The sequence below is a fragment of the Ogataea angusta genome, assembly GCF_019207475.1.
Source record: "Ogataea angusta isolate 61-244 chromosome Unknown 61-244_NODE_7_length_650817_cov_90.064852, whole genome shotgun sequence".
NCBI classification, from domain to species: Eukaryota; Fungi; Ascomycota; class Pichiomycetes; order Pichiales; family Pichiaceae; genus Ogataea; species Ogataea angusta.
In genome coordinates this window covers 378,206-392,566 of record NW_025065221.1, presented here as the reverse complement: position 1 = coordinate 392,566, position 14,361 = coordinate 378,206, and the positions used below count along the sequence as shown (strand labels likewise).

The 14,361-nt window shown below is 55.2% G+C and overlaps 9 protein-coding genes across 9 annotated transcripts; 3 read left to right on the top strand and 6 right to left on the bottom strand.

The window, feature by feature from the left end:
• Positions 1-25: 25 nt before the first annotated feature.
• Positions 26-1,888, bottom strand: KL928_003667 (uncharacterized protein; the record flags this gene model as incomplete). Its single annotated transcript, XM_043204279.1, has 1 exon — positions 26-1,888. One exon carries the CDS (start codon positions 1,886-1,888, stop codon positions 26-28), a length of 1,863 nt encoding a protein of 620 aa, XP_043059109.1.
• A 68-nt stretch (positions 1,889-1,956) lies between these two features.
• KL928_003666 (uncharacterized protein) lies at positions 1,957-4,356 on the bottom strand (the record flags this gene model as incomplete). The annotated part of the gene is made up of 1 exon (XM_043204278.1): positions 1,957-4,356. The coding sequence occupies one exon, from the start codon at positions 4,354-4,356 to the stop codon at positions 1,957-1,959; it is 2,400 nt and encodes a 799-aa protein (XP_043059108.1).
• Positions 4,357-4,422: 66 nt separating this feature from the next.
• KL928_003665 (uncharacterized protein) lies at positions 4,423-5,007 on the bottom strand (the record flags this gene model as incomplete). The annotated part of the gene is made up of 1 exon (XM_043204277.1): positions 4,423-5,007. The coding sequence occupies one exon, from the start codon at positions 5,005-5,007 to the stop codon at positions 4,423-4,425; it is 585 nt and encodes a 194-aa protein (XP_043059107.1).
• Positions 5,008-5,086: 79 nt separating this feature from the next.
• Positions 5,087-6,817, bottom strand: KL928_003664 (uncharacterized protein; the record flags this gene model as incomplete). The annotated part of the gene is made up of 1 exon (XM_043204276.1): positions 5,087-6,817. The coding sequence occupies one exon, from the start codon at positions 6,815-6,817 to the stop codon at positions 5,087-5,089; it is 1,731 nt and encodes a 576-aa protein (XP_043059106.1).
• A 238-nt stretch (positions 6,818-7,055) lies between these two features.
• Positions 7,056-7,889, top strand: KL928_003663 (uncharacterized protein; the record flags this gene model as incomplete). The annotated part of the gene is made up of 2 exons (XM_043204275.1): positions 7,056-7,208; positions 7,494-7,889. The coding sequence occupies 2 exons, from the start codon at positions 7,056-7,058 to the stop codon at positions 7,887-7,889; spliced, it is 549 nt and encodes a 182-aa protein (XP_043059105.1).
• Positions 7,890-7,957: 68 nt separating this feature from the next.
• KL928_003662 (uncharacterized protein) lies at positions 7,958-8,689 on the top strand (the record flags this gene model as incomplete). The annotated part of the gene is made up of 1 exon (XM_043204274.1): positions 7,958-8,689. One exon carries the CDS (start codon positions 7,958-7,960, stop codon positions 8,687-8,689), a length of 732 nt encoding a protein of 243 aa, XP_043059104.1.
• A 21-nt stretch (positions 8,690-8,710) lies between these two features.
• KL928_003661 (uncharacterized protein) lies at positions 8,711-10,147 on the bottom strand (the record flags this gene model as incomplete). Its single annotated transcript, XM_043204273.1, has 1 exon — positions 8,711-10,147. One exon carries the CDS (start codon positions 10,145-10,147, stop codon positions 8,711-8,713), a length of 1,437 nt encoding a protein of 478 aa, XP_043059103.1.
• Positions 10,148-10,312: 165 nt separating this feature from the next.
• On the top strand, positions 10,313-13,204 carry KL928_003660 (uncharacterized protein; the record flags this gene model as incomplete). Its single annotated transcript, XM_043204272.1, has 1 exon — positions 10,313-13,204. The coding sequence occupies one exon, from the start codon at positions 10,313-10,315 to the stop codon at positions 13,202-13,204; it is 2,892 nt and encodes a 963-aa protein (XP_043059102.1).
• Position 13,205: 1 nt separating this feature from the next.
• KL928_003659 (uncharacterized protein) lies at positions 13,206-14,102 on the bottom strand (the record flags this gene model as incomplete). The annotated part of the gene is made up of 1 exon (XM_043204270.1): positions 13,206-14,102. One exon carries the CDS (start codon positions 14,100-14,102, stop codon positions 13,206-13,208), a length of 897 nt encoding a protein of 298 aa, XP_043059101.1.
• Positions 14,103-14,361: the final 259 nt, after the last annotated feature.

Below are 14,361 nucleotides of genomic sequence, written 5' to 3'. Positions count from 1 at the left end.
CAAAAAATACACGAAAAGTATTTAATTAGTGCTGTCCTTTGAGATGCTCTTTTTGCGCCGCAATGGTGTTTTCGATCGGCCGTAGAAACAGCTTCTCGCGTCGGTCGCTGCCGCCGTTGATGGTCTCGCGCACCCTTGTCGACTGCCGCAACGCGCTGATGATGGAGTCCTTGCTCTTGAGCTGCCGTTTCAGGTCCGCAATCTCTTCGTCCTTGTCGCTGGAGCTGCCTGCAATACTGATTTCAGGCTTCGATCCGCTCATCTGCCGCCTCAGCTGGTTTTCCAGGTGCGAAATGTACGACTTCATCTCCTCGATCTGGCTGATCTGCATTTTGTACTGTCTCTCGAGACTGGCCACTATCTCAGAGAACTTGGGGTCCGAGATGTCGAATTGTAGCAGCTGCTGCAGGTTTTCTTGGCACTCCATTGCCGATTGGACGTTTTCTGTATCGTGTAGCCGCTTCAGGTGTTCCAGTCTTTCGTTTAAGATTCGATTTTCTGCCGTCAGTTGGGCCACAGACTCGTCGTCCGAGCCACTCCAGAGCCGCTTCCCAACCTGCTCGCGCTTGAGGTCCTCGATTTCTTGTTTCTGGCGCTCGTTCTCGCGGACCAGCTGCTCGTACCTGTCTTTGTCTGTCTCCTGCTGCTCGTTCTTCCTCACGTTCATCAGAATATTTTTCGCGCGCGCTGCAAAACGCAGAGTGTTGATTGTCTCTGTTAATGTGCTGCTGGAGAGATGGATTGTGCACAGGATAGAGACAATGGACTCGCCGCTCAATGACGGCTGCAACAATCTTGTCAATTTGGAGTCTCGGTACGGAATGTGGTTGAAAGAGCCCTGCGACAGCTTTTGGATCACTGTGCTCAGCGCGAGCAGCGACTTGTTGATAAATGCTCCCTCTTTGCGACGCTCTGTCTGCGACGAGGCTTTTTCTGAGCCGGCAAGATCGCACAGACACAGTGTCGAGTGCCGCGTGCTGCTGTCCTGCTTCATCTCGACACGCATCAGCAAAACAGCGTGCGACCGCGACGACCTGTCATTGAAATCTGTGCAGCTTGTTTTCCTCACCGAGTCTCCGCGCTCAAACACCTCGATCAGCTCTTTCTCGCTGGCAACCCAGTGCTCGCTCAGTCCTACCACGCGTACTCCAAAAGTCGGGTCGTCCCGAATTCTAAGCTCCTCCGCTGCTGGGCCGTCGAAGTTTAGCAAATCTATGAGTTTCTCATTGTAAATCTCGAGGTAGGAACAGCCGACCTTGAACGCATTGAACTCCAGCTTGAGTTTGCGAAATAGCTCCTTCGCACAGAGCTGAATAAGCCCATTTTCTGTCTCCGAGCCCTGCATGGAGTGCGTTTTCCCCGATCCCGTCATACCGTACGCGAATACTGTCCCGTTATAGCCCTGGAGACATTTCTCAAGTACAGGCTCCACAACGTCTCTGTAGACCTCGCTGTTGTCTGCGTCCGGCAGAAACACGTTATCGTACTGGAACTCTCCCGTCTCAACGTTCGCAATCGTGTTCCCCGGTTTGTTTATGTTCCAACTTCCAGTCGAGCTCACTGTTTCGCTCAAAGGACGGGGCCTCACAGATACCTTGATAGTTCCCTGGTATGTCTGCGAACCGCTCGATCCGAGCGAGCTGCTGGCTCTTATGGGAGTGCTCATGTTCGACATTGAGGATCTGGAACGCAGTCCTGACCCTGGACTGGCCAGCGAGACACGGGGGGTCATGGGGCGACGCATGGCCGACGAGGCTGCTGTCCGGGTCCTGGAGACCGACGATGGAACTGGCGTCGCAGAGCCCGCAGATCCCAGCGACGATCGGCTTCGCGTGGGTGTTTGTGCCCTAGTAGGCGTGTTGGCCATACGTGGAGGACGAAAAGACATGGCTCCAAGAGTTGGAATTAAAGTTTGTAAACAAAAATATTCCTATTTTGGCTGTTATTATTATTTTTTTACACAGCCACGAGAGTCCATTCTGCAAGGTAGCAAGCAGTGCTGGCCACGTTCCGAACGATAAACGTATGTCTGTTTTTGGCGTGAAGGTCGTAAGCGACCTCTGCGTCTATAAGTCCCACTCCCGTGCCCTTTCCAGCGGCCAGATTAAATGTGGCGCTCGTGGCGTAGCCAATCAGGTACTCTTTGCCCGGGCACTCAAGACCAGCAGGCGTTGTCTTGCCCAATATCGTCTTTTTGCCAGCTTCCTCAAGCCAGCGCAAATAGCTCTCTTCTGGAATCGCGTATATCCGCGCATTGTCCGCAGGATGGCCCCTGTTGACCATGCTAAATTTGACTGCTACCACAGACAGCTGGGACGACGCGGTGTCAGGCTGCTGCGTCAGGTCCACCAGCTTGATGGGCAGCTGTTTGAAAACTGGCTTCCCCAGCGCAGCAATCAGCCTGTCTTTCTGTTTCTGGTCCTCAATGGCCTCAAAAACGTCCTGTTTGTTGTTTATTACTCTCTCCTGTGTGATCGTAAACTCTGTCCCCGTATAGTTCTCGACTGGCGGCACTCGTTTCAGATTCTGCCGCAAGAGCTGCAAATAGCGCCAGTCACAGCCAAACGGCGATCCGGGCTCGTCCAGCTTGTCGTAGTTGACTCTTTTGCTTTTGGGCCGTTTGGCCCAGCGTGCTTCCAGCTCCTCCATTTTGGCCAGGCCCTCAACGAAACCTGCCCTCGTGAACGCGCAGTCGGTAAAACTAAGCTCTCCCTTTTCGAACCCAAGCTGTGCAAGCTGTTTCAGCCCGCCAATCGCAAAATGCGGCGTGTGTGCCAACTGGTGCCAGAACGGTAGCACCCAGTGCCACGGCGTCAGCATAACAAACCCGCACTGCGACTTCAAAAGCACAATCGGGACACTCGGGTCGGAGTCGGTCTTGGGGATCGGCCGGCCAACCAGATCCGGCGTTCTGCGCCGTCCCAGCTGTTTTAACGACGGCTGGCCAGCATAAGACGCAACTCTGCCCTCCACAGAGAAAAGCGCCTCAACCGCAGACACCTCTACACCAGCTCCGCCCTGGACCTGGATGATGGTTTCCAGCGGGTCTGACGGTTTGGTGTGGGGCTTGATTGGTCTTGGCCACAGACGAGGGTCGTCAGCGAAGAAGCTGAACGTGGACCCCAGAGGAACGGCCGAGCCGTTCAGCGTGGACAACTGACCAAATAGCTGGCTGGCTACCGTTTCGCTGGAAGGATGAATAATAGAGGCCAACGAACACAGGGCCTGCGGTCCGGTGACTGTGATTGACCCGATAGAGTATCTGCAGTCCTGAACCTCAATACCGTCTGTTTTGGAAAGAAGGTAGTCCATCACACGATCATATACTGACGGGTGTATTCTCAGCACGCACTCTTTTCCATTTTTTATCCACCAGACCATGGAATGGCACAAAGGTTCTCTGTCAAGCAGGATGAATCCCTCCCATATCCTGCCGTTTTGGACGTGTTTTTTCCCTAGAGCTCTTCCGTCGGTCAAACTTCCAACAACCTGGCTCGATTCGTCCCCTTTCAAAACAATTGTAGTGTAAAAAGAAGTGTCGAAGCCAATGCAGCCCTTGGTCCTGCTTTGACGGCTGGTTTGGCGAAAACACTTCATGGTAGGCTCGTACGCGATGTTCCAGCCCCACCGTTTTACCATATGTGCCCTTTTTGCGTGCCATACGTGGGTTGGAAGCCACTTGAACTCGCGTTGGCGAGATATGTACCTGATGGTGGACACTTTGCTTATTGTGGCCCTTTCGTTGATTCCTGTCCAATCCACAGATCCACAGACATTGTTCAGAGGCGGCTCCGCGTTCTGCGAGAGCTCCTGTATTCTTTCGCGCAGCGCTTTCAGCTTGGCTCTCATCTTGACGTTGCGCACATTAACACGCTCTCCGTCCACAAGGTGTCCAGAGAGTTTGAGACGCGCTGCGTAGCGCAGAAGCTTTTCCTGGCGTCGCAGCCGGTACAGCTCCCTTCCGCGTGAGTGTTTGGCCTTCGACGGCCTGCCCTGTCTGTCCACGCCTTTTGTTTCGTTCCCGTCCGGCTCCTTCATCGAGAGACCCATCTCGCGCAACGCACGGGTCCTCAGCCTTTTGGGCACTCTCCGCACGTTGTGGCTCGCAGTTCGTCTGCGCATGGACCGCGGCAAGCTCTGGAACACTCTCGTTGCGGACGAGTAGCGCGATCTGAGCTTGGATAGCTCAAACTCCTTGATCTCGAATTCTCTAGACTGGACAAACTTCTCTACGTCCAGTTTCGCACTTACCCCGGTGACAGGGTCCTGTGCTGCTGTGAACGCCGGATCGGCGACTTCCGCACGAATAAGCCGCGAATTGTACAGTTTTGTCCGCCGCTGGTTAAAATCTGCCATACAGGAATTTAATAAGTTTTTTTCCTACCTAATCTATTTTACCCATTGGGGCCGTGCCATGCAAATTCATTCGTTTATTGGAGGTGTCTGGAACTTGGCTACCTTCAATTCCGTTCTATTAATTGTCATTAGTTTGCTGAACTTCTCGTACTTGTCGCACTGCTGCGCAAGGCTCTTGTTCTCTCTCTGAAGGGTTTGTATCTGGTGCTGTAGTTGGCCTATCAGCTGGTCCTTGTCGATGTTTTCGCTCTCTAAAAGCGCTATACGCTCCATCAGTTCGCCCAGCCGTGCGTCCTCGTCGTCTCTGGAAGACTCCAGAATGCGCAGCTTCGACTCCAGGCCGTCGTTGATCACCTCTGTGTCTATGAGCTTTTTCTCCAAAGCTCGCACTTTCTCGTTAAGCTGGCTGATCTGCGCCCTTTTGTCATCGTCCAAAGCCCCCACCTGTCGCGTGAGCTCGATATTATGGCCGTTGGCGGCATCCAGCTGTTCTTGTAGCCTCTTGTTCGCGTCCTCCAAAGTCTGGGCCTGCTTGGTCAACCGCTCAACCTCGCCTTCCAGAAACTCCTCCAGCTCCTTTGACTCGCCTATGTACGCACTGAATTCCTTGTCGAGCGCCAGAAGACGTTGCAGAAGCTCGCCCCTGTCCATATTATTGTACGTCTCCATTAGGGAAATAAATAAATAAATAAAATAAAAAACCTACATATTTAAATGAGAAATAAATATTTCAAACGTTCATCTCCTTGATCACACCCATACTAATGGCCTGGTTGATGACGCTCAACAGAGAGTTGAAACTAGCAGTACTGACATCCTCGTTGATACCTACACCCCAAATCAGGTGCTGGTCGTCAACCTTGCAGTTGATGTAGGCTGCTGCCTTGGAATTGGAGTCTGAGCCCAGAGAATGCTCGTGGTAATTGATCACCTGGAACTTCGACTTGAATTGCGTGTTCAGACCGTTCACAAACGCAGAAATCGGTCCGTTACCCTCTCCCAGAACTTTGTACGAGATAGTGCCGTCGTAGTTCGACATGTCGACTACCAATTGCCTGGTCTTGTTGTCCTTGTTGCCGAGGTAGTAGTTGTCCAACTTGAACAAGTTGCCTGCCGGCTTGAGATTCTCGTTGTCTTCGTAATTGTAGAGCAAGTACTTGTTCTTGAATAGGTCCATGATCTCGTTTGCCTTGAGTTCTCTTCCCTTCTTCTCGGTAGCATCCTGGACCACCTTCGAGAAACTTATTTGCAGGCCACGAGGAAGATCGAGCTCCATGTTCCGCAAAATGATCCACGAGGCACCGCCCTTTCCAGACTGCGAGTTGACGCGGATAATGGCCTCGTAGGTTCTGCCGATGTCCTGTGGATCCAGTGGAAGATACGGAATCTGCCAGATGCCCTTGTTGTCCTTTCTTCTTTCGAAACCTTTCTTGATGGCGTCCTGGTGGGAGCCAGAAAACGCACAGACCACCAACTGTCCACCGTATGGGGCACGAGCATGCACGGGGATCTTGTTGCACTTTTCCACCACATCAATCACAGACCTCATGTCTGAGAAGTCCAGGTTCGGGTGAATGCCCTGTGTGTACAGATTCAGGGCCAGAGTGACCAAGTCGACGTTTCCTGTCCGCTCTCCGTTTCCAAAGAGACACCCCTCCACTCTATCAGCACCAGCAAGCTGCGCAAGCTCTGCGGCACCAACGGCGCACCCACGGTCGTTATGCGGGTGGAGAGACACACAGACGGTCTCCCTGTTGGATATGTGGGTGCAAAAATACTCAATTTGGTCCGCGTACACGTTTGGCGTCGACATCTCGACGGTGGCAGGCAGGTTGAAAATAATGGGGTTCTCCTTGCTTGGGCCCCACGCAGCCTTGACACTCTCACAGACCTCCAGAACATAGTCCGGGTCGCTATCGCTGAACGTTTCTGGCGAGAACTCGTACGACCAGACGGTGTCCTTTTGCTTCGGATCGTCTTTGGTGAGACTTCTCACCAATTTAGTGCATTCCGTGGCAAGTTTCAACGTCTCTTCTTTCGACAGCCCGAAAACAACGTCACGGAAACAGTCAGAGGTAGCCAAGTACAAGTGGACAATGGCTTTCTTGGCTCCAGAAAGCGACTCGACGGTGCGTCTAATCAGCTCTGGACGGCACGGAGAAAGAACCTGGATAGAGACGTCTTCCGGGGCGGTTTGGACACAATATCTGGTGAAATCGAAATCGATTTGCGAGGCCGACGGAAACGCAACCTCGATCTCCTTGAAGCCGATCTCGAGCAGTTTCTGGAAATATATCTTTTTCTCCTCGACAGACATCGGATCCGGTAGAGACTGATTCCCGTCTCTGAGGTCGGTGGAAAGCCAGCGCGGAGGTTTCTCAAACGTCCGATCTGGCCATTGTCTATTGGAAAGCTTCAAGGGCACGAACTTCTTGTACTTTTCAGAAGGATTGGCAAGCATGGTGAAGTAATGAGTCAGGAGTGAAATAATTCTTATTCAGTACGTGTGGGGGAAACATCCGTGCACTAGTAAAATTCTTTCAGTCTTGGATGCACTCTGTAACGGTCAAGTGTGAGTTTCTGTAAGTAGCGAGCAGAGGTGTTCTAACTCCAGGGGCGGGCTCGACGTCATTTTCGGCGGGGTGCGCAAGAGCGAGTGCACGGTGGCTTCACAGGACCCCCCCACCGTCAAGGACCTGATGTACCATATTACCGAGACACTGTTGGTGGATAAGAAGGATTTCGACATGTTTGTGGAGGACGGCACGATCCGGCCGGGGATTCTGGTGCTGATCAACGACACAGACTGGGAACTGGAGGGCGAGGACGAGTATGTGCTTCAGGACGGTGACGTGATAGCGTTCACGAGTACTTTGCACGGGGGGTGAACCAGCTCACGAAAGCACGTCTAACTTGCATCCCAACAGGCCCTGGCCGGCCCATTTGGCAGGCACCAGCGTCAGCTGCGTGGGGGTGTTGTTTCTGAGCACAACGACTTCGACAGGAACGTTTTCTGCGACGGCCCCGACTAATGCCTTTAGATTATTGTGATTAGTAGCGTTAATTCTTCCAAACGAGAGCAGCAGGTCGCCGGCGCGCAGACCGGCCGCCTGTGCGGGGCTGTCCTGCGCGACGAGCGCGACCGACGCAAACGGGATGCTGGACGGCCGGGAGACCGTGGCCGCGCGGCTGAACGACTGGGCCAGTTTGGGCTGGAGGGCGTCGGAAACGAGACGCCAGTCGTTGCGGAGCCGGATGATCTGTGTGCGGAGCAGCCGGACCTGCACCACGTCGATGTCCGAGCGGGGGAAGCCGTCGTCGGAGACCAGTGGAGTGTCCATGTCTGCGTTCTGGGCATACAGACGGGCGTGGAGGGTGTCGATCTGGGCCTCAATGCGGGACCGCAGACTGGCGAGCTGGGCGACGTCCATGGCGGCGAGCGCGTCGGGCTCCGTGGACGGCACGACGTCCAAATTGAGGACGCTCATGGCGTGTTCGAAAGACATGGAACAAGGATCGACGCAAAAAAATAGAGGACGATTTGAGAATAATTGTGCAATTTGATTTTTTCTCGACGAAAAAAAAACACGCCCGTCTAATTATGAAGCTGCTGTCATTACTCGTGTCCCTAGCCGTTGCCGTCTCAGGAGCCGCTGCGGAGCCGGCCGCGAAGCCGGAGATCGCCAAGGGCGACTTCAAGCCAACCGAGGAGAAGCCTTTTGATCTGAGAGTCGAGTACCTCATCAAAGACAAACAAACGTCGCCCACCGAGCTCATCGACGTGGAAAACGGCGAAACCATCACGATCGACTACCAGTTCTACAACGGAGAGGAGGATGAGTGCACAATCCTGGGTGTGGGAGGCAAGTTGATCTCGCCCGTCACCGGAGACACGCTGTACAACATCACCGCAACCAACATCGGGCCATTGTCGGTGAGTAGCCAGGACGTTGTGTCTTTCTCGCAGAAAATCGGCATCGACCTGAACCCGGACTCGTACCTAGTTGTTCCGTCGATCTATGTTGTGTTCAAGGAGCAAATCATGATGCTAGGCTCGAGAAACCAGCTCATCCAGGTCGACGACCCTAAGATCTCCATTTTCAACCCCAAGTTGCTAGTTTTGGAGGTCATCCTTGCCGCCTCGGTCGGTGGCATAGTGTACTTCCTGTACACGCTCTTCGGCGCCAGCTACTTCGGCACCGTCAAGAAGGACGCCAGAAAACAGAAACTGCCGGCTGCCAAACCGTCCAAGACGGCTCCTGCCAAGGTCGACGAGTCGTGGCTGCCTGAGACCCATCTCAAGACCAAGCGCAGAACCACCAGAAAGAACTAGACTGATAAATGTATTTAGTAACTATGCGTTCAGCCCCAGCTCCTCCAATATCCCGTCCACCGCCATAATGTCCTGCTCGTACTGCCGCACGCGCTCCAGATACTCGTCGTTCTCGACGCGCGCCATTGTCGGGTTGAGCGTCCCGCCGTCCTGGTCGATCGCGTGTTTTTTCGCCAGATAGAAGCGGATATCGTCGATCAGCTCGATCGTGTCGAACTCCTGCCGCTCGCTGATCCGTCGCGACGATTCCAGGATGATGTCGCGGAACTGCGGGTCCGCACAGAACGAGCCCAGGTCCTGCGCTATCAAATAGGCCACGCGGTCCTCCAGCCGGTGCACCTTGAACTCCCACGCCGCGCGCAGCACGTCGTAGACGGAGATCGACACCGTCGAGAAGTCCTCGATCGACGACAGACTGATTGCGGCGATCGTCTTGAGCCGGTCGATGAACAGCGCGTCTGCAATCACGAGCGTCTCCATCGCGAACTGCGGCGGCACGTCTGCCTCGTCAAAATATAAATGTTTCAGCAGAATTTCCACCGTTTCTTCGGAGATCTCCAGCATGTCCGACGAGGGCAGAGAAATCACTGGGATTGCGTCCGCGTCCGCATGCAGACGGTCCAGGTCGACAACGCCGTCCTGCTCGAGCTCGCCAAACACGGCTGTGTCGTGGAACCCGGACCCGAACAGCGTGAGGTAGTATTCTGCCCTGGAAAAAATAGCTCTGTGCACGGCGTAGTGCAGCGTCCTGGACCCGACCTGCGCGCGGAAAATCAGGTCTGCGTGCCACGGAGCCACAAGCGCGCGTTTCTCGGCCGCCGTGAGCTCTGTGTCCTTCGCGATCTTGCTGGCGACAATCCCGTCCACCAGGTTTTTCAGTTTCTGCCGCGCCGTCTCGTACATGGTGTGTTGCACGGTGTTTTTGGTTTTGTTGATGTCTGCGGCAGACTTCTGCGCGAGAATCATGTCCACGGCGACGCGCATGTACGTGAGACCGGTCTGGTCCGCGACGCGACGCAGCTCGTCCACGTCGACGCCCTTCAGATCCAGCGACGGCACCAGATATATGTACTCAAACAGGAACCGGAGCACCTGGCTGCTGGTGCCGCTGAAATCCACGCTGGGCTGCGCAAAGTACGCCGACATCACCGTGAGCAGGAACCGGTGCAGCCGGAACCCGTCGATGCGCACGTCTGCGGTCGCAATGGGCGGTCTTTGCAGCAGAGCAGAGATGTGCGAGGCAAACGGCTGTGTCACGTCGACGGCCTTGGTGATGTCGTACGAGAGCAGCAGGCTGCGGATGGCGTCTGTGAGCGCGCCGTAGATGGCCCGCGAGCCCTCGAACGTGTCTCTGTTGACGATGGCGCCCTTTTCGAGCAGCAGTCTTACCACTTTTTCGTGGCCACAGATGGAGGCCAGGATCAGCGGCGAGTAGTCCCACTCGTCCAGTTGATTCATCTGGCGTTAGTGGCCGCGTGCACGAACACTTACGTTGACGCCCTGCGCGACGTACTTGTCGACGAGCTCGACGTCGCCCTTGCGGCACGCCTGGCACAGATCTCTAAATTCCTGCGAAACATTAGCCATAAAAATAATTTATTTATTTATTTTATTTATTCTGCCATGAGGGTATATCTGAACAAGAGCCCGCGGTCCGTGGCCATTGTGTCGGACGGGTTTGCGCTGCTGCTGCGAGAGATGCACGGCCAGGCGTCCAAAGACAGCAAGCCCAAGTGCGTGATCGAGTTCGTGCCCGAGCAGCTCGTGCCGTTGCACAAGTATGTGGAGCTCAAGGGGCTCGGCGGATCCGAGATCCACGCGGTGCTGGGAATCGTGTGCATGAAGGGCCTGGTGTTTGTTGGGTTTGTGACTGGCCGTTCGGAGGTCGGGTCGGTGCGCATCAACGAGCGCATATACAAAATCACAGCCACGACGTTTGTGTGTCTGAACAGCGACTCGTACGACTATGCGCTTTTTGACGGGCGCATCCGAACACACGAGGATTTCCCGGAGATTCCTGTCCACTCGATTATCCGCCTGCTCGCCACAGGAACGTTCTACTACTCGCCCTGCTTCGACCTGGTGTCGCGGTTCCAGGAACGGGGAGTTCGCAGCGCACGGTCGGTCTCGTCGTTCAATCTTGTCGACGACTACGACGGCCGCTTTGCGTGGAACCGCAGCATGATTGGCCAGCTGCAGTTGTTCCGCAACCGGCTCAGCAAGGACGAGAGACGAGTATTCAACGCGGGCCAGTTCGTGGTGTCGATAATCCGTGGCTTTGCGCAGACCGTGACCGTCAACGAGAACGAGGGGCTGCTCACGATCATCTCGAAACAGAGCTGTCTCAAGGGCTCGCCCATGTTCGGGCCGTACTGCGCGGACGACGACGGCAACGTGCCGAACTTCGTCGAGACAGAAATCATTCTCACCAACAAGTACTACTGTTTTGCGCTTGTCCAGCTGAGCGGCAACGTCCCGCTCGTGTGGAAGCTCGAGTCGCAGCTGATGTCGACGAAAATCGAATTCCCCAGGTCCGAGGAGGCGTCGAACGTTGCGTTCTCAAAGCACTTCGAAACGCTCATTCTCGAGCACGGCGCAGTGCACGTGATCGACGCGCTCTCCAGAAGCGGCGACCAGCCAGAGCTCAGCCGCCGGTACGCGAAAATGGTGCAGCAGTCGCCGTTCTGGGGCAGCCATCTCTCATACACCAAGGCAGACATCCCGAGCTCGCTGATCTTCAAATCCAGCTACCATTATCTGGCCCCGCTGATGCAGCAGATCTCCGACCATCTCAAGACCTACGAGGCTTTCTGCTTTGACATAGAGACACGCACATACATCGGACGACAGTCTGGTGTGCTCTTGGTCAACACGCTGGCCTCGACCGAACGCGCCAACACCATCATGGCTGCTGTGTCTGCCGAGGTGCTTGATTATTTCTTCAAATTTTTGAACTTCACTCCAGGCCCCGAGTTCTGGGCCAAACACCAGTTCCTGTGGACAGAGAACGGGACGTGCCTGGAAAGAATGGTGGAAGGGTACACCTCGAGCAAGACCAAGACCAAGAGCGGCGGTTTTGTAGGCAAGGTGGCAGAGAAATCCAAGAAATACGTTTCTTCGACGTCGTCCGTGACGTTTAGCAAGCAGAACCAGTTCGACAAGCTGCTTGGCCAGCGCGACTCGCAGGTGGAAGTCGCACTGTATGACCCGATCCACGATTACGTGATGGCTGAGCTGCAGAAACGGGCAGACGAGTTTACAATGACCAAGGAACTAAGTCTCTGGACAGGCACGTTCAACGTTAACGCGATCAAGTACGACGGCGACATCACGAGCTGGTTTTTCCCTGCTCCTGAAAAGTACCCGGAGTACGACATTATTGCAGTCGGGCTCGAGGAGGTGGTGGAGCTGAGTCCGGGCAAGATGCTGAATATCGATGCTTCCACCAAGATATTCTGGGAGAAAAAAATCAAGGAGACGCTCAACTGGTTCAAGGAGGGTGTGGGCTACACGCTGCTGAAAAGCGAGCAGCTGGGCGGGATATTGAGCCTGGTGTTTGTGCAGGAGAAAAATCTCGAGTACATCAGCAACGTCGAGACCAGTTTCAAAAAAACCGGTTTCCGGGGTATCTCGGCCAACAAGGGCGGCATCGCCATTGCGTTCGACTACTCGTCCTCGATCCGGCTGTGTTTCATTGCGTCGCATCTGGCCGCCGGACACCACAACGTGGATGAGCGACACCAGAACTACAAAGCCATTGCCAACGGGCTGCGGTTCAGACACAACAAGAGCATCCGGGACTTCGACTGTGTTTTCTGGGTCGGCGACTTCAACTTCCGGATCGACCTGCCAAACGAGCAGGTGCGCACGCATCTGGACGAGGTGAGGTTCACGCCCCTGTTTGAGTACGACCAGCTCAACAAGCAAATGGCCACGGGCGAGTCGTTCCCGTATTTCAACGAGATGGCCATCAATTTCCCGCCCACGTACAAATTCGACCGCGGCACAGACACCTACGACACGTCCGACAAACAGAGGGTGCCTGCGTGGACGGACCGGATCCTGAGTCTTGCGCGGAGCAAGAACGTTGTGCTGCGCCAGCTAGAGTACGGGTGTGCGCAGGAGATCAAGTTCAGCGACCACAAGCCGGTGTACGGCGTGTTCCACGCCAAGCTGGACATTGCGGACCAGAAGATCATGTCGGAGATCGAGAAACAGCTGTACGAGACGCGCAAGGTGGAGCTTGTAGGCGTGAACTCGCTGGTTCTGGCGCAGAACATCAACGAGTCGACGTTTCTGCTCACGCACGGCCTGCCTGCTCCGTCGGGCAAGACGACGGGCGCGAAGTGGTGGATCCCCAGCGGCACCTCGGGCAAGATCAAGGTGAGCTTCCCGGAGGTCGACAGCGGCAGGTACGTCATCAACCCAAAGCTGCCCGCCAACCCGTTTACGAAAACTACAGAGGAGGAGTTTGTGAAAAAACCAGTCGAATCAATTGGGCCTCACTCGGAGTGACCTATATGGCCTGGAGCTTGATCGCGTCGCCCTTTCGGATGATCTGCGACGCGGTCCACGACTCGCCCGGCTCCAGCGTGATGAAGTCGTGCACGTGACCGGGCTCGATGCACACCATCTTGTGGAAGCCGTCCTTTGGCTCGAAGTCCGCCATGCCGGCCGCCTTCTTGGTCCATGGGTTCCACACCACCACGTCGGGCAGGTTTCTTCTCTCCACGTTGTGGACCACCTTGCCCAGCTCGATCACCTGCAGCAGCTTCTCGCACGAGACGTTCTGGTAGATTCTGTCGAGCTCGCCGTTGAAGTCGATGGCCGGCGCCTTTTCCTCGTACGTCTCGGCCAGCAGCTGGTCGTAGCACGTCTCGCCCGGCAGGTTGTTGACCAACGTGTCGTCGATGTCGTTGACGGCCAGGTACGTGTGGAACAGCCAGTTGAACTTCCAGGGCTTGGAGTCCGAGTTGGTCACCTCGATCGTAGTGGTGAGCGCGTCTGGCTTGAGCTCGATCGTCAGCAGCAGCGTGAAGTCGTTGTCGCCGTTGTCCCACTTGGAATACACCTCCTTGTTGGCCTGTTCCGGGCCGAGACCGAACTGCACGGTTGGCGGGTTTTCTCTGATCTGGCCCAGCAACTCCCAGGTGGAGTTTCGGGCAAAGCCGTGCTGCGGCAGCTGGTCGAACCCTGGCGCGCTGCTCTTGCCGAACACGGGGAACACCAGCGGTATGCCGCCTCTGACCGGCCTGGACCCGTCCAGCTTGGCCGCCGACGACAGCCACAGCTGCTCGACGCCCTCAATGGTCCAGGACGTGACGGTGGCTCCGTAAAGCAGCACAGACACCTTTGTGTTTGGGTTTTCCGGAGAAATGAGCTCCACTTTGTCGTCGGTCGCTTCGATTGGCATGAAACGTAGAAAAATGAATAAATTACGAATTACAAATTGAAATTTATAGTTCTGGCCAGCGTCCAGAACTATCTGCAATTAAAGGCCTCCCTTATTTGTCTCAGGCTCCTGCTCGTTTGGCTGGTCGTCGCCCGTGGTAGCGTGCACAGCGTCCGACTGTGCAGCGTCCGTCGTCTGCGACTCGCCGCTCCTCTCCAGATCGTCCACCCTGCTCTCGATCGCATCCAGCAGCTTCTCCAAATGCTAAAGTTAGCCATTA